We start from the raw sequence: 27,398 nt of genomic DNA on the forward strand, positions 1-27,398 counted from the left end.
TAGGATGAGATAGAAGGGAGATGCAGTGTGGAAGAAACCAAGTGAAATAGTGTTGCCCTGGGCAGGCAGTAAACTGTGAGACCAAGCCATCAGGGCCAGGTTGAACTCACCATGGACTCATGGACCATTGTTGAGCCATTTTTTAAGCATTGCTGACAAGCCTCTTTGAGCTTTAAATGACACAGCATGATCCTAATAAAGAGGTTCTGGAACACAGCCAGACTTCCAGGACTAAAATGATGCCCAACATCACCAATTCCCTGGGGAGACCACAGGCCTCTGGATAATGGAAGACAGCAGGCTGTCCTAGCAGCTGGTGAATGGCAAGCTGCAATGGATTAATGGCTTAGGGAGCAAAGTCCTGAAGACCTTCCCAGCCCATAGGAAAAAGCACAACCCTGGAGTCAGAATACTTGGGTTTGAACCCCATCTTTGCTACTTGCTAACTAGACAAGCTTGAGCAAAGTCCTGGTACTCCCTGAGCCTCAGTTTGGTTGCTTATAAAATGAGACCAATGATAATACTTGCCTTAGAGAGATGTGAGGATTAAACAAGATGCATCAGAGAAAACTTTGTAAATTCTATGCAAATATTAGCTTTTTAAATAATTATAATTATTACTGGTGAAGTCACAGAGATGTGGATGGCTAAGGAAGAGTACTAGCAGAAGGATTTCCCTGTGTCTGACATACTCTGCTCAAAAATGGAAAATTTTCCCTTGAGGTCATTGTGGAATGTTTTGAATATCAGGTTCTAGAAATAGTTGCTTCTGGAAGTCAGGTGGAAGTGTTCATTGTCTACCACCAACAATGATTATTGATCTGTGTGAAGGAGCAACCCCTTTCACAATAGAGAATTGCTTTTTAACCATATCTAAGCCTGTGAATACAGTTTGTTATTATTTATCTATAATGAAGGGTAGCAAAGTGTCTGCTTAGATATATAGTGGCTTATAAATGCATTTGCACATATGTATTTACATATGCACTCTTATACATACGTACACCCTGTAAATGCATACATAAATATGCATGTATATTACACAAAAATACACATGTAACTACTTGATTTTCTTTACTGTCTCCTGACAAAGCAATCTATTCAAATTCAGTTTCTCAAAGTAACCATTTTGCTAACACAACCTTAGAATAGTCCCTTTGCTCCGACTTGGAGTTGTTACTGCAGAATTATTCCTGGTACACTACTGGCTTTGCTCCCTGCTCAGCTTCTCAATTGGAAGGCGAGATGGCACTTCCGATTTTATTAAAGCACCCTGGAGCTCAAAGAACAAATTGGAGAAATCAGGATTGATTACGTTATGTGCTCTCTTTGTCTTCCTCCTGGTTTGTTCAAAGCCAAGTTTGAGCATTCAAAGCCAGAGTAGCTGAATGGGGTTCTATGCTCAGCACAGGGAACTATGATTTGGCAAAAGTTCCAATTATGAAGAGTGAAATGGAAAGAGTGGGCGTAATTTTGCTTTAGGAACTGTACCTTCACATCAGTGACTTTTGCCCTGTTAACTGAATAGATCTGGCAACTTACTAGGAAACAAGTTGCTTTAGTGTCACAAACGGATGGTGTCTTCTTTGATGCATGTGAATTCTTTGTGTAGGGGACCCATCATTTCTGTTTAAAATGGAACAAATAAACCATTTGGAAGAGGTATTGCAGAGAAATCTACCATAACCCCAGAATAATAATTACCTCTGTTTTAGGGTTTCGGGTTTTTTTGTTTTGTTTTGTTTTGTTTTGCTTTTGGAGAATGGGGGCATTTTAGCATAACTTCCTTCTTTACATCTGATGGGGAATGTGAAAAGTATAAATGAAGTTTATCTTAAATGCCCTGTTCTCTTCAAGTCTTTCAAATATTCCAATTAAATAGGATCTCTCTCTTTTGTGTCTGGGTATAATTTTGTTGATACCTCTGTGGCATTTTTGACCATCTGCCTTAAATTATTAATTGAGCTATCATCCTTGTCTTCCTCTCTCCTAAATAATGTGCAAGCAAGGACTTTAACTGATTTATTTCTGAATTCCCTGAAGGTACTTGGTACAAGCTGCAACAGAGAACAATGCCTATAGAGCTATCTACAAAGAACAGTAGATAGAGGCCCCTTTGTGTCTATGGGAAAGAGGAAAGTTGAGGTTCTGGGCATTGATTATGAAGGAGAAAAAAAAAGATGTGTCATGATGCTTTCTAGAATAATGGGATTGACTGAATAACTGATAGCTTCAAAACCAGCATATAAAGAATAGCTGTGTCTCACTGCTCGTTGCTGAGTGAGGCTTTCTGATGAGGATGAGATAAGGTCAGATAAATAACTTCTGATAATAGATGATGGGATTTCCTTTTCATTCTTACCTTTCTTTATTTCTTTTCTGTCACATCTTGTTAGGTAATTAAGACCTGGATTGAGACCAGGCATGGTGGCTCACCCCTGTAATCCCAGCACTTTGGGAGGCTGGGGCGGGCAGATCACCTGACATCAGGAGTTTGAGACCGGCCTGGCCAACATGGCGAAACCCCATTTCTACCAAAAATACAAAAATCTGCCAGGCATAGTAGCATGCACCTGTAGTCCCTGCCACTTGGGAGGCTGAGGCTCAAGAATTGATTGAACCCAGGAGGTGGAGATTGCAGCGAGCCGAGGCCTCTTGCCACTGCACTCCAGCCTGGGCGGCAGAGCGAGACTCAATCTCGAAACCTGGATTGAGAATGGAGAACAGATCCGAAATTAAATGTATGCATGTTTCTGGATAACATAAGGTAGCCTTCCCTTGTGTCTTGAGGGTGCCATTTTTACTGTGTTAAAACATGGCTGCTTTCATGGAAGTCCATTTCTGTTGCTTTCTTCAATATCATTTTGATGTGCTAAAGAACTCCAGGAAGCCATCCTACCTAAATCTATCCCAACCTGTCTTACTAGTTAGTGAAAACATTTTTGTGGAGTGTCTTGAGGGTGGGATGGGTTGGAAATTGTCACATATTTTAAGATTGAAAAGGAGCTTAACTATAATCTGCTTTGTCTCCTTTCATGCTGGTGGGTGGCATGACGCCTAGGAAAGGTAAGTGATGTGTCTGCCTTAGTGGAACATTCAAGAGTAAAATCATGACTTCCTGACTCTTATCCAGATCTTCCTTTACTTGTACCTATTTCCTCTGTTTTCAGCATTTATATATTGCCTGGTAATCTCCAATGTGCTCATTTTATTTACGTGACTAGATTACAAATTTACTAAGCACTCGAATCATATCTTTGACTTCTTTTGAGCTCCCACCATCTAGCCCAAGTCTTTGAACATTATAATTCACCGTAGTATTGTTCACTTTAAGGATTAATGATTGCTGTGGGCTGCATTTGTTTTCATAAATTGCTCTGGGTGAAGAAATTGAGAGAGAGTTGGAAAACTCCACCAAAAATGAAAAAAAAATCAGAAGCATTTAAAATAAATAAGCCTAGGACTGTTTTTAAAACTGAGAAGATTTTTTGTTGTTGTTCTTATTGTTTTTGAAATTGGACTAATGGTAGAGGGAATAAAAGGATGCAGATAAACTAAATTACTCTAAATAGCTGTAGTTCAGAGCAGTGCTAAAGAAATACCTTCAAAGAGTGCTTAGAAAATGGGGAAGAAATTAGTCTTTCCTGCTGTGTGTGTTGGCAGAGGGGTGAAGTGGTTGGGGGTTAGGAAGGAAAATAGGAAGACATTTGGTCCTCCCAGTCTAGTCTGGCTGTCACTCCTGTTAGTGCCAACATGATTCTTTGACACAGAGAGTTCAGAATTATCACAGGTCACAGAGAAGATGCCAGTAAGAATTCATAGCCCTTTTGGGGCCTAACTGCAGTGAACCTGATAAATAATTCAGGCAGTCAGAAGTGCCTGGGTATGGAAGACTTTAACTGAGAATTTTTATCTTTTCTTTTAATACCATCTCAGGTCTTTCCAGCTAATTTGATTAAAACCTACATTTCCCCACACCCCCTCTTTCTATTGTCAAGAAAGACCATTTAGGGAGCCCAGAGTTTTGTTTTCGCTCAGCTACATTGTGTTTTGGATAACTTGGAAATATAATTGGAAATTGGGAACATCATTAAGCCAGTACTGGCAGCTCTCTCCTGTGAATGGTGCTTGACACTTTTGCTTGAGTTTTGCATCAAAAAGTTATAGATTTTCCAGATTTTAAGGCTGATAGAACCATGATATACATTTGAAAACTTATATAGTGTACATGTTACTTAATATCAGACATAATTGGGACAGTTACTTCAGTTAAATTAAGAAATCATAAAGATATTTAATAATAACTTGTGGCTGGGCACGGTGGCTCACGCCTGTAATCCCAGTGCTTTGGGAGGCCGACGCGGACAGATCACAAGGTCAGGAGATCGAGACCATCCTAGCTAACACCGTGAAACCTCGTCTCTACTAAAAATACAAAAAATTAGCTGGGCGTGGTGGCGGGCGCCTGTAGTCCCAGCTACTCGGGAGGCTGAAGCAGGAGAATGGCATGAACTGGAGCTTGCAGTGAGCTGAGATCACACCACTGTACTCCATCCAGCCTGGGCAACAGAGCAAGACTCTGTCTCAAATAAATAAATAAATAAATAAAATAAAATAAGTTGTACACAGAAACATCAAACTGGACATTATTTGGCCAATCTTTTGACGTAGAGCTCAGTTTTCATCTGCATATTTCCATAGCACCGATTGAATTCGTATTATTTTCTCCCGCAAATATGTCAACTCTGACTTCCAGTTTGCTTTATTATATTGAGATGAAAGATTTGTAAGATTCTCTTTTCCCTACCTCCCCCTCCCCTCCATATACCAGCCACTTTAGCTTGCATTCATGATTTTTTCTGAACCATTCAAGTAAGTTTTCATACCATGAGTAACTCCTTTTTGTAATCCTAATATTGCTCGACCAAATATTTCTTTATATTATATAATTACAGTTAAAAGGTATAAGTGACATCATGTACTTAGGGACTCTTGGTGAGCACACAGCTCAATGGTTAAGAGTACTGTGTGGAGGCATTAGAAGAATATTGTAGCAACCGCTAACACTCAGTATGTCATGGGCTGGTATATTTTGCTGAGGGTGTGAGAACACAGTGTTTTCTATGATTAAGTGGAATATTGGTAGGAAATTTTCTGCTACATATATCCCACCTACCTGTAATCTTGGGAAAGTTACTTAAACACTTGATGTCCCAGTTTCTACATCCCTAAAATGGCAATGTAAGATTTACTACACAGTGTGGCCGTCAGAATTAGGTAGCAAATCTCAAGCACATGGCTTGGTGCATTACACACTACATGTTACATGTTAGCTGTTACTCTTTTTTTTTTTTTTTTTTTTTTTGAGAGGGAGTCTTGCTCTGTTGCCAGACTGGAGTGCAGTGGTGCGATCTCAGCTCACAGCAGCCTCCGACTCCCTAGTTCAAGCGATTCTCCTGCCTCAGCCTCCCGAGTAGCTTGGATTACAGGCACACACCACCACGCCCAGCTAATTTTTGTATTTTTAGTAGAGACAGGGTTTCACCATGTTGGGACACAAATTCGCACAATAGCTAAGGTTTTTTTAAATCTCTTTTCCCCAAGAACCAGTTTTTATCCTGCTGGGGAAGACGCCATATGCATATTGGGAATGCATGATCCGTTGGGTTATAATTGATTGCATTCTTCCTCAACCCAAGGCATCAGAGCACCATGTTAGAGGAGGGCTGACTTTCTAATGTGGGATTGAGCAAGTTTTGACCCAAGAGTCATGCTCCCTCCTCCCCTGGAAGTTTTCCTGCCGAGATGGAAGCTTAGATTTGGGAGCCATTGGTGTAGAGGGGTACAGTAAGGGATTGACGCACATCAGTGATTTTTAGAGTCTGGGAAAGCAGTTAGAGTTAGGCGATATGACTTTTCTTAATAACCACTTAGCAGCAATTTTCATTTTTGTTAATGGATTGTCATTGAAGGTTCAAAGTCATTATTCATTGAACAGAAAAGTAGGGAGTCAGTGGATTCTTGCAACAGCTAGGGGTGGGATCACAGCACCTGGAAAAAGAAAGTTTTCAGCTCTAAGAAGAAGAAATGCTTTTGGGGAGGCCTGGAAGCTGAGATTGAATTCAATGTGAATGTCCAGAAGAAGGACTTGCCTTCAGTTTACAAACAAGTTTTTGCTTTGCTGTCCTGTGAGAGTTGGTTGTAAGTGAGCTGTTTCTTAATCACCTTGTGTTGTAATTAGTTGTGGCATGCTTGTCTTATGTATTATGCATTTTATGTGCTTTCTACTGTATTAAGAAATCAAGCGTCTCTGTATGAGTCAGCTCATACTGCCCGAACAAAGTACCACAGACTGCACAGACTGGATGACTTGAGCAACAGAAATGTATTTTCTCGCAATTCTGGTGGCTAGGAGTTCAAGCTGTCAGCAGGGCTGGTTTCTTCCTAGGCTTTTCTCCTTAGATTGTGTTAATAGATAGCCATCTTCTCCTCTCTTGGGTCCTTACATGGTCTTCCCTCTGTGTATGTCTGTGTCCTAATCTCCTCTTCCTGTACAGACACCAGTCATATTGGATCAGGCCCCACCCTAATTACTTTATTTTAACTCGATGCTCTCCTTAAAGACTCTATCTCCAAATATAGTCACATTCTGAGATACTGGGGGTTAGGACTTCAACATATGAGTTTTGGGTGGGAACAGTTTAGTCCGTAACAGTCCACTGCCTCTCATGTGTTTGCTTGATAAATGATTTTTTTTTTTTTTTTTTTTTGAGACAGAGTCTCACTCTGTTGCCCAGGCTGGAGTGCAGCAGTGTGATCTCGGCTCACTGCAACCTCCACCTCCCAGGTTCAAGCAATTCTCCTGCCTCAGCCTCCCAAGCAGCTGGGATTACAAGAGCGAGCCTGCCACCATGCCTGGCTAATTTTTGTATTTTTAGTAGAGACTGGGTTTCGCCATTTTGACCAGGCTGGTCTTGAACTCCTGACCTCTAGTGATCCACCCACCTCGGCCTCCCAAAATGCTAGGATTACAGGCATGAGCCACCTTGCCCAACTGATAAATGATTATTGAATGAGTGAATGAACAGATGAATGGATGGATGGATTTTTATTTAATTGTGGTAAATCTGTTGAATTAGTAATTCTAGCAATATTCGTGAGTTAAGTCATAATGTTTCTTAAAGTTTTTGTGTTTTTTCCACCCTGAAAATATGCTTAAAAGATGACATTCTTCAGCAATGTTTCTGTTTATTCAGGAAGTATGCACGACCCTTCTCTTCTTGGAGGCAGGTCCGCTCGTCATGTGAAGAGCCTCTGCCCTCAACAGGCCCACGCAAACATTTGCCAGCGTCCTGAGCAAGAACATGGGAAGAGGCCTGCTTTAGATCTGATTGCTCAAAAGTTACAAATCTCATTAGCAAGTTGTTTAAAAAGTGTAGGCACTTTGCCTATTGTGACCCATCTGGCTTTCAGAATGTCCTGGAAGGCCAGGCAGGTTTGACCTTAGAATTCTCAAACTCTACCAGATACAGAACAGAAAGTGGCAGTGCAGGAATAACTGGTCCAAAGTCTCTTCCTTTCCCACTGAGGTTCTGTCCTGAAACCCAAGAGGCTTTGCACACACACACCCCAGCTCTGCACTCCTCCTCCCCAATCTGAACAAGCTTAGAAGTGTCATAACCTCAGGAGGACAGACCCAGTGGAGAGGTCCTCCAGGGCCCTGTGAGAAAGTTGGAGACAGGAAATTCTGGAATTTGGGTACCCAAGATGGAGCCTAGAAGGAGCAATACAGGCTTTGGATGGTCATATCCCTTTGACCCTGTGCGTTCCTTACCCTGATAGGAGGGGCGTTGGTTGTAGGTCTAAGGTTGGTACTGTGGTCAATTTTAGCTTTTTCAGGAACTCTCACTGGTTTTGAGATTATTCCCGTATTCTGAATTCCCTGCAGAATGGTCAAGAGAGTTGGGGAGATAGAACATTTGGAGAAAACACTAGAGTCAGAGCTTAGCCACCTGCACAGGTAGTTAATGGAGGTGGCTGTTTCACTGGGAATTTGTTTCATTTAGTCTTGACCCTAAATACCTAGTTTCTGCACCTGTGAGTCCCCCCAAAAGACAAAGTAACTCCTTTAGGGGACTTGGATCTAGAAACACATGAATAGATTTCAGGAAGAACCAGAGCATGAGTGGGCACCTGCATGCCTTAAATGGGGCCTGCCCTCTGCAGTGAGCCATGAGCTGGGGGGGCAGCCCCGACCTCTATTCTCAGGTGAGGCAGGGTCACCCCTCATGAATGACACAGCCCAGGCAGACTTCTAGAAACGTGTCAAACTCTATTGCACTAGTAACTTTTTTATTGCTAGGGTCACTAAAAGCCACTTTTTCAAATTATCAGAGGTTGTTTGCCAGGCTGTGCACAGAACTTCAGAAGAAGGAAAAAAGCCAATGGTTTTCTTCACCACACATAGAATAATTTATAGGTAGGGACCAATTTACTTGCTAGGGAACAGCGGGTGGCCTGTGTCTTCCCCAGTGGAAGGGACATTATGCTAAGCAGGGTGGCAGGCTTCAGTGCTCATGATAGAAGTCAAGAGACCCTTCTAATTAATTACGTGGCTGTCTTTACCCAGCATGGGTTCCTCACTTTCTCATCAAAGCCCTTGTTTAGTCAAAGCTGTATTTCTTTTGTTTATTTATTATTTATACTTCCTCTCTTTCTAAAGAGAATTTGAGACAGCTGGAAAAAATAGTGTGTGGGGATGTTTGCGACAAGAGACTCTCTGAAATGGGACATTTGAAGAGAGAATTCTGACAGAAGTTCAGAGCATACTTTTCTTCTCCAGGCTCTTGTTCTTGATAAAATTTCCTGTTCTACTTCATCATTACTTCTCAAGAACTTCTTTCAGCTCTTTATTGGGTAGATCCAGGTAACATCTTTGATCTTTACCTTCTCACCATACCTTCCCTGCAGGCTTTTCATTGCCATGAGAATAGAATCTAAATGGCTTACCAAAGCCATAAAGATTTGCCTGCTTAAGTCCATTAAAACTCTTCGCCCTATTTCTGCACTTTGCCTTCTCATTTCTCATAAAATGAGAAATGAGACACACCTGTCTTTCAGTTCCTGCCAGAGCTAAGGCTCTCCCTTCCTTGTATCCTTGTGCCTGCTCTTGCCTAGACCTGGACTTACTTATTGGCCTCTCTTCTCCTGAGCACCATCATTCTGCACCCTGAATCCCCCATCCTTAGCAACTCCTCATTCTTTAGGAATCCCATTTTCTAAGTTGCCATCTGTGACCGCCATATTTAAATCTACCTGACACACACCATTATCATCCTCTATGACACTTCTTTATTTCCTTCATGACATTGCTTACAATTTTATCATTTCTAATCTCAAGTTTTATAGTTTTAATTAAATTTTTTTGAGACAGAGTGTCACTTTGTTGCCCAGGCTGGAGTGCAGTGGTGCAATCTCGGCTCACTGCATCTTCCGCCTGCTGGGCTCAAGTGAATCTCCTGCGTCAGCTTCCAAAGTAGCTGGGATTACAGGCACCTGGCACCACACCCAGCTAGTTTTTGTATTTTTAGTAGAGACAGGGTTTCACCATGTTGGCCAGGCTGGTCTCGAACTCCTGACCTCAGACGATCCACCTGCCTTGGCCTCCCAAATTGCTGGGATTATAGGCCATCTTGTTTTCTAAACATAGCACCTTCCTGACTGTAGGGACTTTATCTGTCTTGCTCACCTGTGCATCACACGGGCCTCCTGCTTCATCAGACACACAGTGGCCACTCAATAATTGTCTGATGAATAAATGCATGAGAAATACTTGTTTTAAAGAAAAGGTCTGATACACTTCACTTGGTTTGGAATGTTTACCAAAAACCTTTGCTTTTCTAGAGAGGGTTGCAGGCTAATCCAAAAGAATTGGTTTATAATTATGAAATTTTAAAAAGCGTCAGAGAACCAAACAAGGAAAGATTTTTGAGGAAATGGAGGTTCATCAGGGAAGCACAACACGTGAAGTTGTTGCCCACTCACATGTCTTTTTCCTTGACCTGTTTCTAGAATATGTTGTCTCAGACAGCTGACCTGTCTTGGAGATGTAGTACTTTATAAGAGGAACCAGGTATGATCCTCCCAAGGACCAGGGCCTGCAGTCCAGTCAAGCTTGGGAGTGTAGCTAAGGGAGGAATGAATAACCCACTCTCATTTCAAGCATGGGATTCTCTCATCACTCTCACTGTTTTAAATCTTCTTTATCATCACAGATTTTACATTATTCCCTTATGTATGAATGTTATTTTTATTGACCATAGAAGATTGGAACCTTTTTCTGGAAAAACGTCACGTAGTTGAGTCAAGGATGAAAAGTCAATCAAAACTACCTTTTCATGTTGAGGGAGAGAAAGAGAGAGAGAGAAAGCGCGCGCGCATGTGTGTGTGTGTGTGTGTGTGTGTGTGTGTGTGTGTGTATTGGGACCACCTTTCAGCTGTGTTGCCTCCCTCTGGTGGCCATTATATGCACATGGCCTGGGTGACATGGACTGAGTCAGAATGTAACTTACTTTTCAAAAAAAACCTAAGTCATTGTGTGCTCCTGAGTTTTTAAAATTATTATTGGTGGGAGCTCTTTAAAAAAAAAAAAAAAAACAGTTAAGTGGTTGAAATTGATTAGCACTATGAAAATGTGAGCTTTTTGCCTTTGGGGTAGAGTTTGAAAGCTGCCATGGGCCTCAATGAAAGCAGCATTCTGATTGTGTATAAACCTGTAAAAAGATCTGCCTATATGTTCAAATTCTTCTGTGTTTGGAGAACACATCTCAGAATTCATTCACATGATCAAGGCCACCAGCATAGATTATTTTAAAGGTAGCTTTTAAAACTTGCTGTGTATTTTCAATATTCTCCTTTGAATTATTCCTTAAGAGTATTGTGCAACCACCCTGGATATGATACTGAGGCAGCTTATCTGGGTTTTATTTTAAGCTTTAGAATGGCTTGATTTGATCTTAACCCATTTCTAGTCATGTTCTTGGGGAGGGTGGGGGGGGGGAAATGTCCTTGAGAGAAGGAGAGGATCAAGGATAATAAGCAATACTAATTTTTCTTCTGTTTCTTATCCCCTCTTGTTCCTCAAATCCAGAAATAGTCTCCTGAACATAGCCTGACACCTCAGCATGACAGGTGTTCTGAAGATGAGAAGGCACATTGTAAAAACCTATTTATTCAGTGAGGAAATTTTATACCATTTACATTCAGAGCCATCTCTATGATACCAAAATAGGCTTAAGCAATGAATTTTTCATTTTTTAGACTCAAAACCAGGTAACTCACCTGGAAATACACACTATGTAATTTCATTTCATGGGCCTAATCAATATCTTCGACCGAAATGTGTATTCCTCTTGTGAAGGAGACGTAAGATTTTCTGTTTTGTTATGCATATTACATATGTGCAATATTAGGGTAGGGAAGTAGGCCATGTTTATATTTTTGGATTCAGTTTATTTTTTTCATAAGCTTTTTATAGCTCTCATTGGCCTATTTTATGTTGATTCTAACTGTGTGGAATGGTAAAGTAGTATGCAATTAAAGTTCAGTTGAACTGTCACATTGAATTTATATAAACATTTAAAATATATTGTTATTATATAAGCAAAAATTCATATTTTGTTGTTATAGATCACAAATACTTACTTGATTTCAGGTCACAACCATCATTGAACTCAATTATTAGGTATAGACATGCCTCTCAACAAACTAAGTATGTTATAATGTTTCTGAGTGACCCTATTTCTGCAGTACTAAAAGTCAATAAGAGCATGGAATTTGCTGTTATTTGGTAAAACAAATATAGTGCTGTAGTAATTGCAACTATTTCCTAGTTGCATGTTCTATGCCTTTTACAAAGATCATCTAGTTTCTTTATGCCCAGGGACTATTCATCCATCGCTCTATCTATCCCTCAATCTTTCCAGATAGCTTTAGGTAGCTTAAAACTCTTGAAAGCTATTCTGAAATATTATCTCACTGATTCCTTATGGGACCTCAGATTGAAGATGTCAAAGAGTTTTTGCAGACTGCCTTTTCAAACAAAGTAATCATCTGAAGGTCATTCTTTGACTCGTTCATTTGTGCTACAAACAGATCTTGAATGCCTGCCACATACTGCTGTAGGCTCTGGGGAAATAACGGTGAGTGAAAGCAGACCAGCCTGTCTGCCTAGAGCTTACAGAGAAGCAGGACAGAGGTTAGGAGCAGGCCCTGCAGCCCATCCCTGAGTTCAAGTCCTAGCCCTGTCACTTAACTCACTGATCAACTTCATAAATGTCTGCACATATTTTCAGGATTGATGGATGAAAGATGTATATGTATATTACCAAAGGAAAGAACTGTGATCAATGAATGAACAAGGAAAGTAAAAGTTGATGGATTCAGTACAACCAACTCTCTACCAAATTAGGGACAAATGCTCCCCGGCACAGGAGCTTTTGTTGTTGTTTAAAGCTAATCTTAGGAATGACCAACATAAAGAGTGTGTGTTTTCCACATGTTAGGTAATGTTCTAAGTGATTTACAGCCCTCTAACAACCGTGAAATATTAATACTATTATTTTCTCCATTTTATATGAATTAACCGGGACATAGAGAAGTGACATAGTGTGCCCAAGTTAACACAACTGGTAAGTGGGAAAAGCTGTTCAGGTCCTCTGTCTCCAGAGCCCAGCTCTTGCTCATAACACCTTTTCTACCTCTCTTAAACCAATTTATTGAGTGCCTAATTGGTACTCTTAGTCACTTTACATGATTTATATCTAATCCTCCCAACAATTTCCTAAGCACAGCTGATTATCCCCTTTGAGATTAAAAAAAAGTAAAATTCAGAGAGGTTAAGTCAGGTGCCCTTTGTCATGCTGTTAGGGAGTGGAAGCGCTGAGATAAGAAACTAAATTCTGACTGACTCCAAACCCTCAACTCTTTCCACAACATCAGATCAGACCCAGAAGAGAGAAGGACCAGTTGTTTCAATTCCCTGAAAGCAATTCCTGATAGGGAGCGGCTGGGTGGTCAAACCTTAGTGAATAATCATCAGCCCCACTTGGGAAAGTTGACAAATTGCACCTGACCCACCTCCTTTGCAGACCTGTTAAACCACAATCTGCAGGGGTGGGGCCCAGAAACCTTCATTTCTCATCACTTTCCCCTAGTGTTTTTAATGACCCTCAGGTTTGGGGAACCACTGTACCAAGTGATTAGGGGGAAAAATTTTTCCCAAAGGTTAGAGTCTAAGAAATCAGTTATTTTCTCTGAAACATAAGTTGGTTGGTATCTGTTTGAACAAGTGAATGAATATTATGAATGAACTGAATTATATTCCTTTGAAATGGATTGAAAGTGTATAGACATTCTCTATAGAAGATCCATCGGTTATGGACCATATACTTTTATATCTTATTAGTACTCTCTCAATTTATTTGCCTCCTGAAATTCTGCTCTACCAGCTTCCCTTTACTACTGGGGACCAGCTACCCAACCAGTTGCTATCAGGAATAGCTTTCAGAGCATCAAGACAGTTGGCTATTCTTCTAGATCCAACCACCATGCAGGCAGTAGTTGACGTGGAAAGAGGCCACCCAGTCCTGCAGTTCCAGATTTTAAAGGGAGGCAGGGATGATCAGTGGGATCTCCCTCCTAGTGGGCTGAGAGAGGCGGGTAGCAGTAGTGGAAGTGTCTTCAAGTTCATGCATTTGAATTTATAACACTGGTTATTTGTTCTCAAGTTACCCCCATTACTCCAACCAATTGGAAACCATGTGACAACAACGCTTCAAATGTATTAGAATATTTTGTGTTTGCCAAGAGCATAGCTTTTCCTTTTTGGTCTGATTTTAATGTTTTCAATTTTAGACTGACTGGAGCCTGGAAATGGTCAACTGTTTAAACGAAGTGTTTCTTTTCTTTTCTTCCCTCCTCCCCTCCCTCTCTCCTTCTTTCTCCTTTCCCTTGTTTCTTTCTCTTTGTCTCAGTAAAGAGAAATATCTGCCTAATGATCAACTTCCGGGGACTTGGTTGAAGTTTAGTGAATGAGATAGAAAAATTGTTTCAGGCTACAGGGTGGCTATTGATATATGTTTCCCTAAATTCCTTTGCTAATCCCCACACCTTGGTCAGCTAACTATAGGACTCTCCTGATTATTGTGCAAACAGTATTTAAAACCTATAGTTAAGATTGTGGAATTGTTCCTAAAATCTACACATTGCTTTAGTGTTTCCAGATTTGTAGTGTAGTTAGGCCTGTGGATTATGTACCTACCTGTGTCTGATTTTTGGCATGAACTGCTTAACTCCAGAAGCTATAAGTCAGATATGACCCTGGGAAACTTTTCTAAGAGAATTCCTCTTCAGTATAGCTTTTTCATTGTATCACTTCATGTGCTGTGCTGCCTTGCCACAATTCAGCCAGTGCTGAAACCATTAAGATTTTATTAGGTTTGTCCTTGTCATTCTGTTATGCGATTGGCAATGCTTATTGACAATTCTTATTTTCTGTGCTATGATTTTTATAGTCTTAGTTTATTAAGTGCTCCTGGAATACAGGCTCCTGGAATTAATTAGAAAAAGAAAAAACCTTCTTAGGCAGCACTAGGAGAGAAACACTGAGCAGAAAGCTATAGCATGACTTATGTGCTTTGAGTCTCAGTTCCCATGAAAAGAGTTAAATTACAATAAAGTAGCCTGGAATAGCTGCTGCTTTTACTGTCATCTTTAAGAGACTGGCAAGGCTGGGTTCTTGCTGCCCCCAAAGAGCATTTTTTTTGCATGTTGATTTATAAGCTATGGTCTCCTTTAAATGAAAATTTCTGTTTTTACCTAGCACCTGCCATTAAGCCATTCTTTATAATTTCTAGTTTCCTGGAGAGGAAGCAACATATTCAATACAGTATTCACACAAACAGGGAAATATTTAAAAGACAAAAAAAAAAAAACCTTTTCCTTTTGATATTTGAAATTCATCTTGTAAAGCAATTATTTTTATCACCAACATTTAGGCTTATAGGTGAAATGCCCAATGATTTTGAAACATGAGTTTGTTTAATATCTTCTAGAAGCATGACTACCTCAGTGAGAAGCGGACAGAGAGTTGGGAGAAAGTATTGTGCAGTTAACATTTTTTTCCTTCTCTCTCTGAGCTGGGATTCATCTCTGGCTTCACATTACAAGCAGCTTGTATCTGTGTGCAGAACTTACATTTCGTCCCTGGCTTGGGCCTCTCTATCCTTCTGATTTTCACAGAGCCATCCTTTCCCTGCAGTGTTTTTCCTGATACCTCATGGGCTAGGGTAGAACTCTTTACACAGGACCACGATTACCTGATGCTCTAGGGTTAAGAACTCTTTACATAGAACCCTAATTCCCCGCCTACTCATTTTTCTCCCCTCACTGAACTTTTAAGCCTCATGAGCCAAAAACTACATCAGCTCTGTATACAGCTGTATCCTCGTTCTAGTGCTCAATAAGTATTGGTTCAATAAATGAATGGAAAGTATATTACATTTTCATGCTTTTCAATGTCCATGGGAGAAGCATTTTTAGGTTATGTTGTTTATTAGAAATTTATCTTAATTTTCTCTAGAAAATTATGGCAATAATGCCAACTTTCTAAAGCACTTGTAAGAAGGTGTGTGTAGATCATCGGTTCTCAACAGGGGCCGATTTTCCCACTCCAGGGGACATATATATGGCAACATCTGGAGACGTTTTTGGATGCACACCACAGCCCCACAGCACAGAATTATCTGGCACAAAATGTCAGTAGTGCTTAGGCTGAGAAACTGGGGTAGTTGGAAGTGCATAAAGCTTGGCAGGTCAAAGCTGAATTTATTTTGTTCTACACAGTGGAATTCAGCTCTTTGGATATCATTAATAATAACTATTACATAGAGAATAATCAGCATTATTATGTTCTTGCCATGTACAGACATAAGCTTTTCACAAGTATTATTTTATTTAACCCTGTCAACTGTGCTGTGAGTTAGGAACTATTATTATCATTTTTCAGGTAAGGAGACTAAGACTTGAAAACAGAAATGTGTACTCAAGATCCTGCTGCTACTTGGTGATAGAAGCAGGATGAGAACTCGGGATCTATGCTTGGTGACCATTATACATTCTTTCTCTGTCAATATGGTCCCCAACTTAAAGTCTAAAAGGATCGCTACCTTCATTATTCAGTAGGAACCACAGCTGGAAATGCAAAGAAAATTTAAATTTAAAAGTTTAAATTTAGAAAATCATTATGGCCTAGGTGGTTGTAATGTTACCAATATGTATACTGATTGAAACAAAAATACGGTGCATTCACTGATAGGTGTAAGCTGCTGTTGATACATGGAACAGAACAAATCTGCTATATGCTGTTATTTTGTGGGATTCCCAAGAAGGTCAAAGAAAGCTCTGAGAGTTTGTTTTCATTCAAAATTGAACTTGTCATAGCCGATCAACACATTGCGGTCTAGATGGGACTTTTCTCCTATTAAGGTGTATGAACAGTGACAGTTTGCCACATGTAATCTTATTAGGAGCTTTCTTCAGAACCACATCATCTTCTTATATAATTACAAAAGAGCCACTCATGAGTAAAATATGCCTGCAAGAGAGCAAGGCCCGGGGGCAAAGGGTTGGCTGGTGGGGGCCTGTTCTCTCCTTGCAGAGGACACAGTTCAGGAAATGGAAAATTTACGATTTGGATGCATAGTAATAGTTTCTAGGCCCATCCCTGAGTACTTGGTTTACTCCCAGTATTAATGTCCTTGAGGCTGATAGTTGATGAACTCTAAGCAAACACCATCATCTTCAAGTATTGATTTGTTTCTTAGCCCCTAACACTTGGCCTATAAGACAATGTAGAAGTATCTATTCTTTTTACATATGAACTTAGAGACCCTGGTGCTGCTGTTTTTCTCCCTTAGGACATTCTCTTCAGTGGTCGCTTCTATCATACTTTGAAGATTCCAGCAGAATACTCAAAAACATTACATTTTATTCTTTAGTCTCACTTTCCTAGCTCTTGTGGAAGTAATTATTAATAGCACCAAACAGTTTTTTATTCTTAAATGTTTTACAAAAGTGGGCTCCTGTGATGACAAGTAACTCTTTAAGGTCCTACTAGGCATTAGTACTTGCCATCCAGATAAACATTTTCTGTTAAGGCCAAGTGTCATACATAGTCATTGCACTGCTCCACCCAAAATATGTAATTTACATATAAGATGTTATTTGAGACTGTCTCCCGGGGACAAAAGTGATTAGTATGCCTTATGCCTTAACTCTTCTCAAAAGAGTCATGTAACATGCTCTTGCATCTATTTTACATTTAATAAATTAAAACATGAATGATTAAATAAGATGTTCATGGTGCTTCACAAATTTGAATGCGCCCATCCCAGGCTCTCGCTAACATTCTGGGCCTGAGGTTTAGCTTTTCTACCATCTTGCCAGGTTAGGCTCATGCTGCTGGACCAAGGACCACACTTGAGTACCAAGATGTTAGGGAACATTAAGATGGTTTGAAACCTGAGCTAAGGATGCCATCAGGCTGATAGCATTGAACTCATTTTTCCTATGCCACCTCAGTTATATAAATTATTCTTTAAGTTTATAGAGAGGTTTCTTTTGGAAGGAATGGCATCCTTCTCAGCAGCAAAATGTATATTAGGTTTTGTAAAAAATTAAATAATGCTTGACTTTTTTTTTTTTTTTCTTTTTGAGACAGGGTCTTGCTCTGTCACCCAGGCTGGACTGCAACAGCATGATCTTGGCTCACCTCTGCCTCCCAGGCTCTGGCAATCCTCCCACCTCAGCTTTCAGAGTGGCAGAGACTACAGGCTCACACCACCACGCCTGGCTAATTTTTCTAATTTTTAATGGAAATGGGGTTTCACTATGTTGCCCAAGCTGGTCTCGAACTCCTGGGCTCAAGCTATATGCCTGCCTCAGCCTCCCAAAGTGCTGGGATTACAGGTGTAAGCCACCACGTGAAATCAAGCCCGGCCATGCTTGATTTTTAATAAAGCATCATATCTGTCTATTTTACCTGAAAAAAGTTCCCCTCCCACCCACCTTATATTTCCTAAACAATAAAAAATGCATTTTACCATTTCTGGTCATCAAAGGCATTTTTTAGATGGCTTACAATCTTTTAAATTATAGAACACATTTACAACATCCTTGACACTTAAATAACATTTCCAGTGTTCTTTTTTTCTTTTTTAATTATATTTCTAAAGATAGCTAAGGGAACAATTTCAAATAGTTCCTCTGTGCTTTTAGATGTAAGTTGTTTCAATCTCCATGTATTGGTGAGAATTAAGAGACTCGCAGTTTGCCGTGTCCTGTCATGTTAGCTTATTTTGCAGGGAAATCAAATCTGGCACCTTTCAATTACCTTCTTTACCTCTCTAATCTAAAAACAGATGGAATACATTCTGGAGCAACAAGGCAAGATTACTATCTGTGGATTGCCTTGACTTCCTCAACTGTGTCTTCTGTCATTTCAAAATTTGCTAAAAGACCTCTTATAAAAGCAGGAAAGCACAAACGGAAGGAAGGTGGTGCTGTTGAAAAATAATTTACCCCTAGTCGTGAGCTTGGCAACTCTTCAAGGGATCACAATGGTGTATCTCATCTGGACCTAGAGGTCTCGAAGGAGGAGATAAGTGGAAATGTTTTGTGGGCTGAAGCTTAGTCATTCTCCTCGGTGACTCGAGGTGCAAACTATTTTGGAGGAAGATAAAGAGAAAGGGAGACAAGAAGTGGGAAAGAAAAAAGTCTCTCTGCCTTCATACATGCTTCTGTTCACTACGTTTATACTACTTTTTTTTTCTTTGAAAAATTTTTTCTTTGAATTTCTTTTTTTTCTTTGAATGATTGTTTTAAATCATGTGGTGATGTGGTCATGACATATGTTAGGTAACAAAAAGAAAAATCATGATTCCAATTCTGTTAAGTATATGTATAGAAAAAAGGAAAGTAAGCAAATCGATCAGTTATCTCTGAGTGATAATATAATGAATAATCTTTATCACCTTCATACTGTATTCTTTATATTTTATTCTCTAAAATTTTCCATTAAGCATGAATAAGCTTTTGTATCAGAGTTTTAAAATACATTTTAAAAGGAAATGGCAACTTAATCAGCTACAGTTTTTTAATAACATTGTATATGAAAGTTCACATATAGTAAATGTATTTGGAAATATAATACATTTGGAATAAGTTTTCTGGAAGGATGCATCTTTTTAAGTGACTTTATTAGTCTCCATGTTGCATTTTTAAATATATAACTCTGCAGGGCTTCACATTTTCCCCTTCACTTTTGCTAGCTGTTAGTCATCACCTCTACCTTGAAACTAGTCTATGACCAGTAGGATTTGTAGATAATTATCATTAACTGATTGAGTGGATTCAGCAGTGTGCCTGTTGTAATTAAGTGTTTGGATATGCAAATAGATAAAGAATAGATAAAAGAGAAGGTACTGATTGGGATGTTAAATTCACAATATGATGGTTGATAGTGACAGGTGATAGCATGATGTCCTTCTGAAGATACTACATTAATTATTTCTTGAATACCTTTTCAACTAAGTTACTGTTATTTGAAATTCCACTTAATGCCAACTCTGGCCTCTCAACATTTCATCCCAATCTCATTGTTTTTGAAAGGCTCAGGGTCATATTTGGCACTTCTTTCATTACTTCCCTTAAGTGACCATTTCCTCTTTTCTTTCCTACAACAGATTGCAGATTGAGTTTAACCAAGAAGTTCGTAGGCTAATCAAGGCTGGCTTGACCTACAAAAGAAGAAGACAGTTCTGCCTGCCCACTTGGGCTTGTGTTGACACGGCTGATAACTTGCCATCACCTGTTGCCAGTGTGGAAAAATTCTCCCTGTTGAATTTTTTGCACATGGAGGACAGCAGCAAAGAGGGCAACACAGGCTGATAAGACCAGAGACAGCAGGGAGATTATTTTACCATACGCCCTCAGGACGTTCCCTCTAGCTGGAGTTCTGGACTTTAACAGAACCCCATCCAGTCATTTTGATTTTGCTATCTGTTTATTTTTTTTCTTTTTCTTTTTCCCACCACGTTGTATTTTATTTCTTTACTTCAGAAATGGGCCTACAGACCACAAAGTGGCCCAGCCATGGGGCTTTTTTCCTGAAGTCTTGGCTTATCATTTCCCTGGGGCTCTACTCACAGGTGTCCAAACTCCTGGCTTGCCCTAGCGTGTGCCGCTGCGACAGGAACTTTGTCTACTGTAATGAGCGAAGCTTGACCTCAGTGCCTCTTGGGATCCCGGAGGGCGTAACCGTACTCTACCTCCACAACAACCAAATTAATAATGCTGGATTTCCTGCAGAACTGCACAATGTACAGTCCGTGCACACGGTCTACCTGTACGGCAACCAACTGGACGAATTCCCCATGAACCTTCCCAAGAATGTCAGAGTTCTCCATTTGCAGGAAAACAATATTCAGACCATTTCACGGGCTGCTCTTGCCCAGCTCTTGAAGCTTGAAGAGCTGCACCTGGATGACAACTCCATATCCACAGTGGGGGTGGAAGACGGGGCCTTCCGGGAGGCTATTAGCCTCAAATTGTTGTTTTTGTCTAAGAATCACCTGAGCAGTGTGCCTGTTGGGCTTCCTGTGGACTTGCAAGAGCTGAGAGTGGATGAAAATCGAATTGCTGTCATATCCGACATGGCCTTCCAGAATCTCACGAGCTTGGAGCGTCTTATTGTGGACGGGAACCTCTTGACCAACAAGGGTATCGCTGAGGGCACCTTCAGCCATCTTACCAAGCTCAAGGAATTTTCAATTGTACGTAATTCGCTGTCCCACCCTCCTCCCGATCTCCCAGGTACGCATCTGATCAGGCTCTATTTGCAGGACAACCAGATAAACCACATTCCTTTGACAGCCTTCTCAAATCTGCGTAAGCTGGAACGGCTGGATATATCCAACAACCAACTGCGGATGCTGACTCGAGGGGTTTTTGATAATCTCTCCAACCTGAAGCAGCTCACTGCTCGGAATAACCCTTGGTTTTGTGACTGCAGTATTAAATGGGTCACGGAATGGCTCAAATATATCCCTTCATCTCTCAACGTGCGGGGTTTCATGTGCCAAGGTCCTGAACAAGTCCGGGGGATGGCCGTCAGGGAATTAAATATGAATCTTTTGTCCTGTCCCACCACGACCCCCGGCCTGCCTCTCTTCACCCCAGCCCCAAGTACAGCTTCTCCGACCACTCAGCCTCCCACCCTCTCTATTCCAAACCCTAGCAGAAGCTACACGCCTCCAACTCCTACCACATCGAAACTTCCCACGATTCCTGACTGGGATGGCAGAGAAAGAGGGACCCCACCTATTTCTGAACGGATCCAGCTCTCTATCCATTTTGTGAATGATACCTCCATTCAAGTCAGCTGGCTGTCTCTCTTCACCGTGATGGCATACAAACTCACATGGGTGAAAATGGGCCACAGTTTAGTAGGGGGCATCGTTCAGGAGCGCATAGTCAGCGGTGAGAAGCAACACCTGAGCCTGGTTAACCTGGAGCCCCGATCCACCTATCGGATTTGTTTAGTGCCACTGGATGCTTTTAACTACCGCGCGGTAGAAGACACCATTTGTTCAGAGGCCACCACCCATGCCTCCTATCTGAACAACGGCAGCAACACAGCGTCCAGCCATGAGCAGACGACGTCCCACAGCATGGGCTCCCCCTTTCTGCTGGCGGGCTTGATCGGGGGCGCGGTGATATTTGTGCTGGTGGTCTTGCTCAGCGTGTTTTGCTGGCACATGCACAAAAAGGGGCGCTACACCTCCCAGAAGTGGAAATACAACCGGGGCCGGCGGAAAGATGATTATTGCGAGGCAGGCACCAAGAAGGACAACTCCATCCTGGAGATGACAGAAACCAGTTTTCAGATCGTCTCCTTAAATAACGATCAACTCCTTAAAGGAGATTTCAGACTGCAGCCCATTTACACCCCAAATGGGGGCATTAATTACACAGACTGCCATATCCCCAACAACATGCGATACTGCAACAGCAGTGTGCCAGACCTGGAGCACTGCCATACGTGACAGCCAGAGGCCCAGCGTTATCAAGGCGGACACAATTAGACTGTTCAGAACACACTCGTGTGTGCACATAAAAGACACGCAGATTACATTTGATAAATGTTACACAGATGCATTTGTGCATTTGAATACTCTGTAATTTATACGGTGTACTATATAATGGGATTTAAAAAAAGTGCTATCTTTTCTATTTCAAGTTAATTACAAACAGTTTTGTAACTCTTTGCTTTTTAAATCTTAAAAAAAAAATAGTTGCTGAAGTACTGTACAGGGTTGTACAATGAGAACCCAATGCCAAGGCAAAAAGAACGAGTGATTCTTCCTTAGGATACACATCAACCACTTTGCTGTTGAAGCTGTCAGAATAAATTCCTGGTGGTCAGATGAAAGGGCAGATTAAATGGACTCATCAGGGTAAGAGGAATAATGTGGGTAAAACAAGAAATGGCCCAGATAGTTTCGCACCATTCCTATACCTCCAGGTCCGGAAGACAGGCAAAAAATTCTATAATGTAAGAATGGAGGTAGTTACCCTGATTTGACCCTGTGTGGGAAATGCTGAAAGCACCAGGAGGAAGCCAGTTCCCGTGAGATAAGTTAACCCGGCCTGACAGAATCAAGAAAATTGAGATGAGATTTGAAAGGACCCAAAAATGCAGGGGTTGGCTTTCTGACTGGGAACTTAAAAATCACTCTTCCCGCTTCCCTGGTCCTTTGTGATAACAGAGTTAGAGATTTGAGTCTGATTTCAGTCATCTTCAGGGACCAGTCTGATGTTGTAGCAAGAAGACTCCCTTTAAAAGTGTTACTGTTCAAATCATATGTCAGGTTGAATCACATTCAACAGAGATATATTCTAGAATACTTTTTTAGAAGAGGCTAATAAAATAAAGGGAAGAATTATATTGAATGGAATTATTTTTGATAATGAGAATTATTTGGGTAGATTCACTGAGGCTATGTCAACATGATATTTAGACCAACAGGTGATCAATGTTTGGAAAATACAACAATGACTTATTTAAAAATTACCCTTACTGCTATTTAGACAAAAACAACTGATCAGTGGTTCTGTTATGTCAGCTGACTTTGTTAGTATCATGTTGAAATAGCTTGAAGTAATATCTTTTATCCCCTTGCAAATTCTTGTCTTCCAATCATCTCCCATATATTTTCATAATTTGTTGTTTATGACACCTTTGTTTTTCTCCCTCTGTTCAGTATTTCAAGGAAAATTATGGATGCCAGTCTTGGCTGCACAAAATATCCATTATGTACTTACACATTTTAAAATGCATACTAATTTTCACTGCTAATAATTCTGTAAGGACACATCAAAGCTGGCCAAAATAATGAATTTTTTTAAAAAGCAATACCTGGTTTCCACCTTGGACTGACTTTGATCCTGTTCCACTTTTGAAATTTTATTTGTTCCTTTTCCATCGTGGATGTTCCTCTACTTTGGCAATTGTGGAGGGCTAATCAATCTTATGTTAGCAGGACAACCGATGAAAAACAAGTCAGAGAGTTCCCCTAATCCTGGCAGAGCAGGGCATAGAAAAGAGAGGATGTCCATGCTTAATTCTAGATACTTTTGAGGCAACATCTTCAGAAAACACATAATTTAATCTTTGCCATCCTTAGATAGAGAAGGGCTATGGATCACATACATTATCAAAAACTACTCCCTTGGGAAAAATATCTATTGAAAATCAAATTTAAACATTTCATTCTGTGCTGCATATTTTTTTTACCATTGGCCATTATTATAGGGACCCATGAAGTAAATGTCACAATCATCTTACTAGCTCTCTCTCTCTCTCAGCAAAATAAAACTGTGATGTGTCTTCTTTGTAAAAGTTTAGGTATAAAATGCTATGCAACTTTTTCTTTATAGTAAGAGCTTTATTTTCTTTAATAATATAGCCCAACTTATATGTTTTAATCTCCCTTGTCCCTCAGAATAAGCAGAAAATATAACTGCAGCTGTATGTCGTAGACACAAGAATTGAAACTGTGCAGTCAGTAGAGCTGAACTTAGCTATGAATTAATTTAAATTAATTCTAAATTGACTCTGGTTTCCATTTTAGTCTATTAGCTAGAGGGTTTTGGCTGTTGCTTTTTTTAAAGTTAGGTCCACACAGTGAAGGGAAAAGAGTCTGTGAAGGTGATCAGTGTAGCAGTAAGACATCTAAAATCAAGAAAATGACATGGGGGCTTTGTGTACTTAGCTGGATAATTCCCTTCTACTGTCCTCTTCCCCTTGGCTGTGTAGATAAAATTGTGCATTCAAATGATGGTACTTTGACTTTTGAGGGTTTTTATTTCTGTTATTCACAAAATAATCATTCTCATTTATGTATATTGTATGTTTAACCCCCAGTGGGATTTCTGGCTGCTGAAACCACTTTGGGCCAGGAAGAACAAGGATGAAGAGGTTCCTGTCATTTCTTATGGGGTTCACAGAATTATTTGGGGCTTAAATGGTACAATGGAGACAGTCATGTGCAATGCTTAAGATGGTCTGACAGGGTCCCTTTTGCTGGAGGTGTTCCTGAAGAGATTGAACCTAGTAACAGGCTTTATTTTCATCTTGTGTACAACATGGCAAAGACTGCTAAGATTAAAATCCGCCTCCCATTTGTTACAGCCTCACCTGCACCAGGATAGAAAGCACATGATGGAATCTGTGATGTCTAATGTGTCTTGTGAAAATTGCCAAACAACTGTCCCTGGGGATTCTGCTTTGATTGGCATTTTTAGTCATGGGAATGTATTTTTGCTGATATATACCTGCTCTATGTTTGGGCCTCTCTTGCTGTCATTATGATGTATTTTGAGATGATTAGTCAAGAGTCAAGGTTGAGAGTACAGGCCAAGACCATGGAAAAAAAGCCGTGCTCACTGGCCAATGAAGAGCTTGATGCTGCCTGGCCAAATGAGGTGATTCAGATAGAAGCTGATCCCATTCAGAGCTTAGTAAATGTCACTGTACAGAAGACATTGAAAAGGAAGAGGCATAGTCATGAACAAAAGGATATACTGACAGTTATCTATAGCCAGGGTAGCTGTTAATACCTGCTTGTTTGGGGAGATATGTTTGATTATAGAGAGACTCTGGGCTACCCTCAAACACCATCAGATGCGTTAGCCGCCCACTGCATGGGACACTCGCAGGCAGATACAAGGAATGTATCCCCTGCCTATTTTCCTTATGTAACAAATGGAAAACATTCTCCCCTGTGAGAAATAATGCAATTTCTAATTATCTGGATGTTCGTTGAAAATATATTAGACATTCTCCCTGAGGTTAAAAACAAAAAGTATAATGTGACCAGTCTGGTAAAAAGTATTAATGAAGTAGCTAATATTACAGCTTCATTTTCTACTAGCACCTATCATAATGGTCTTAGTCATTTCACACAAATCAGAACTTCCTTCCCCACCAGGGAGGACAACATCTTCATGCTGTGATCGAAGCATCCATTCAGAACACGAGGCAATATTGTAGTCCACAGGGAATGGATGCTTCACTTGATCGCCGGACCTCGGCTGCAGAGGCCATCGCAGCTTTTGAAAAGTGAAGTGGTTAATTTCCATTGGCGTCTTTACTTATAGCATTTTTCTCTAACCTATAACAAGGAGACGTTACATTTTACTTTAGAACATGAGAATAGCTGTTTTGCTCACGACTTACCATTCCAGCTGCATGGGAAAGCAAAGCAGAAAACAGTGCCCCAAATGGAAAAAAGATACTCACACAGAACAAAACAGTTCTTGGTCTTGTTCTTGGTCTTGTCAAACCTTGCCTGATGCTCTTTCTAAAGTCAAAATACGAATGCTAAGAAGGCATAACCTACATCTTTCTCTGATTTCTTCAGCAGGGTCAAAAGACAGTTACTAGCAATGGGGAATGCTTGTCACTGTGGAGAAAGAGTTTTGTATATGTCTGATACCGTTGTTATAACAAAACAAATTTTTTTACTATAGTTTTTTGTTTTCTACCTGCACACCCACCAGAAGAGCACAAAGCAAGGCCATTGCAACAGGCATTTTAAAATTATTATCAAACATGCACATGCTTTTACACACACACACACACACAGGGGGGCATTTGTAAAGGTGTGCCTGGAATGTAAGATTTATAACGTTTAAGGCAAGGTGAAGGCATTCCCAAGTGTGTGTCGCTCATAGGACTAGTGTATATTCACTGAAAGTTAACCTGATGATTTGTTATTGTTTGAACCATATGCTGATTTGCTTCTGGTTTCTGTTTAGTGTGTTCTCTCTGATAAGGGGCTGAAAGATTCTGCATCACACATCCTCTGAGACCTACCATGTTGCACACTTTGTTAATGACAAACTTCACTCTACACTATACAGTACCTTGTTGATATATTCAGTAAAGTCTTATTTTAAAAGAAAACCACATTGTGTTTATCTGAGTAAGTTCATTGGGATACAGTCAATACTTGTGCAGTTAATGTAGAAGAAATGACGCAGGAGGGCAGGAGTAAAAGAGGTAATAGGATTTTCGTATTCTCCTATCATGAATATGACTTGCATTTCTAAAGGCCATTTGATCCTTTTTGTGTGAGGAGTTTATGTGAAATCCTTATGTTCTTTTAAATTTCCCAACTAAATTGTGTGTTCCTACGAATACCTTTTAGGTATGCACACATACACAGAGCATCTTATTTTATACTGGTGAAATCTATGTTGTTTAGGATATAGATAATGTCATTGTATTTATCCTATCAGAATAGTCTTTTCCCCTATTTCAAAATAGATGCTATTGGCTTTATTTTTTAATTTTTAATTTTTTCTAAACATGGTCTCACCATGTTGCCTAGGCTGGTCTCAAACTCCTGGATGCAAGCAATCATCCCGCCTCGATCACCCAAATTGCTGGGATTACAGGCATAAGACACCATGCCCAGCCACACTATTGGTTTTAAATGTCAGATTTCTTTAAGAACTCTCATAGTACTTTTCTGCCTCACAATTTATAGAACATCTGTCCATCCTTTCAATAGGCACTCAAGGAAATGTATCTATTCATATGCTCAACTTCAATTCTGATTAGTCTCGTATGATTTTTCAGAACCCCCTTTTGCTAACCCCTCTTGGTCATTTCATTAATAATGTATTTGACAGAGATTGAATTAGGAAACAAATTTATGACATTTCAGTTAACCAGTAGTATCTGTTTGTAGAATCTCTGTTGGAACATTGAC

General features: G+C 40.2%; 1 protein-coding gene across 2 annotated transcripts in view; it reads left to right on the plus strand.

Moving 5' to 3' along the window:
- The window catches only part of FLRT2 (fibronectin leucine rich transmembrane protein 2), a 101,933-nt gene extending 75,346 nt beyond the window's left edge, over window positions 1–26,587 (plus strand). For both annotated transcript variants that reach the window (XM_054530344.2, XM_003778349.5), the window contains one exon: window positions 19,803–26,587. In XM_054530344.2, the coding sequence (XP_054386319.1) occupies window positions 20,181–22,163 (1,983 nt within the window). In that variant the 5' untranslated portion in view covers window positions 19,803–20,180 and the 3' untranslated portion in view covers window positions 22,164–26,587. The remainder of the gene's footprint in view (window positions 1–19,802) is intronic.
- Window positions 26,588–27,398: the final 811 nt, after the last annotated feature.

This window comes from Pongo abelii, chromosome 15 (genome assembly GCF_028885655.2).
Source record: "Pongo abelii isolate AG06213 chromosome 15, NHGRI_mPonAbe1-v2.0_pri, whole genome shotgun sequence".
In the NCBI taxonomy this organism is placed as follows: domain Eukaryota; kingdom Metazoa; phylum Chordata; class Mammalia; order Primates; family Hominidae; genus Pongo; species Pongo abelii.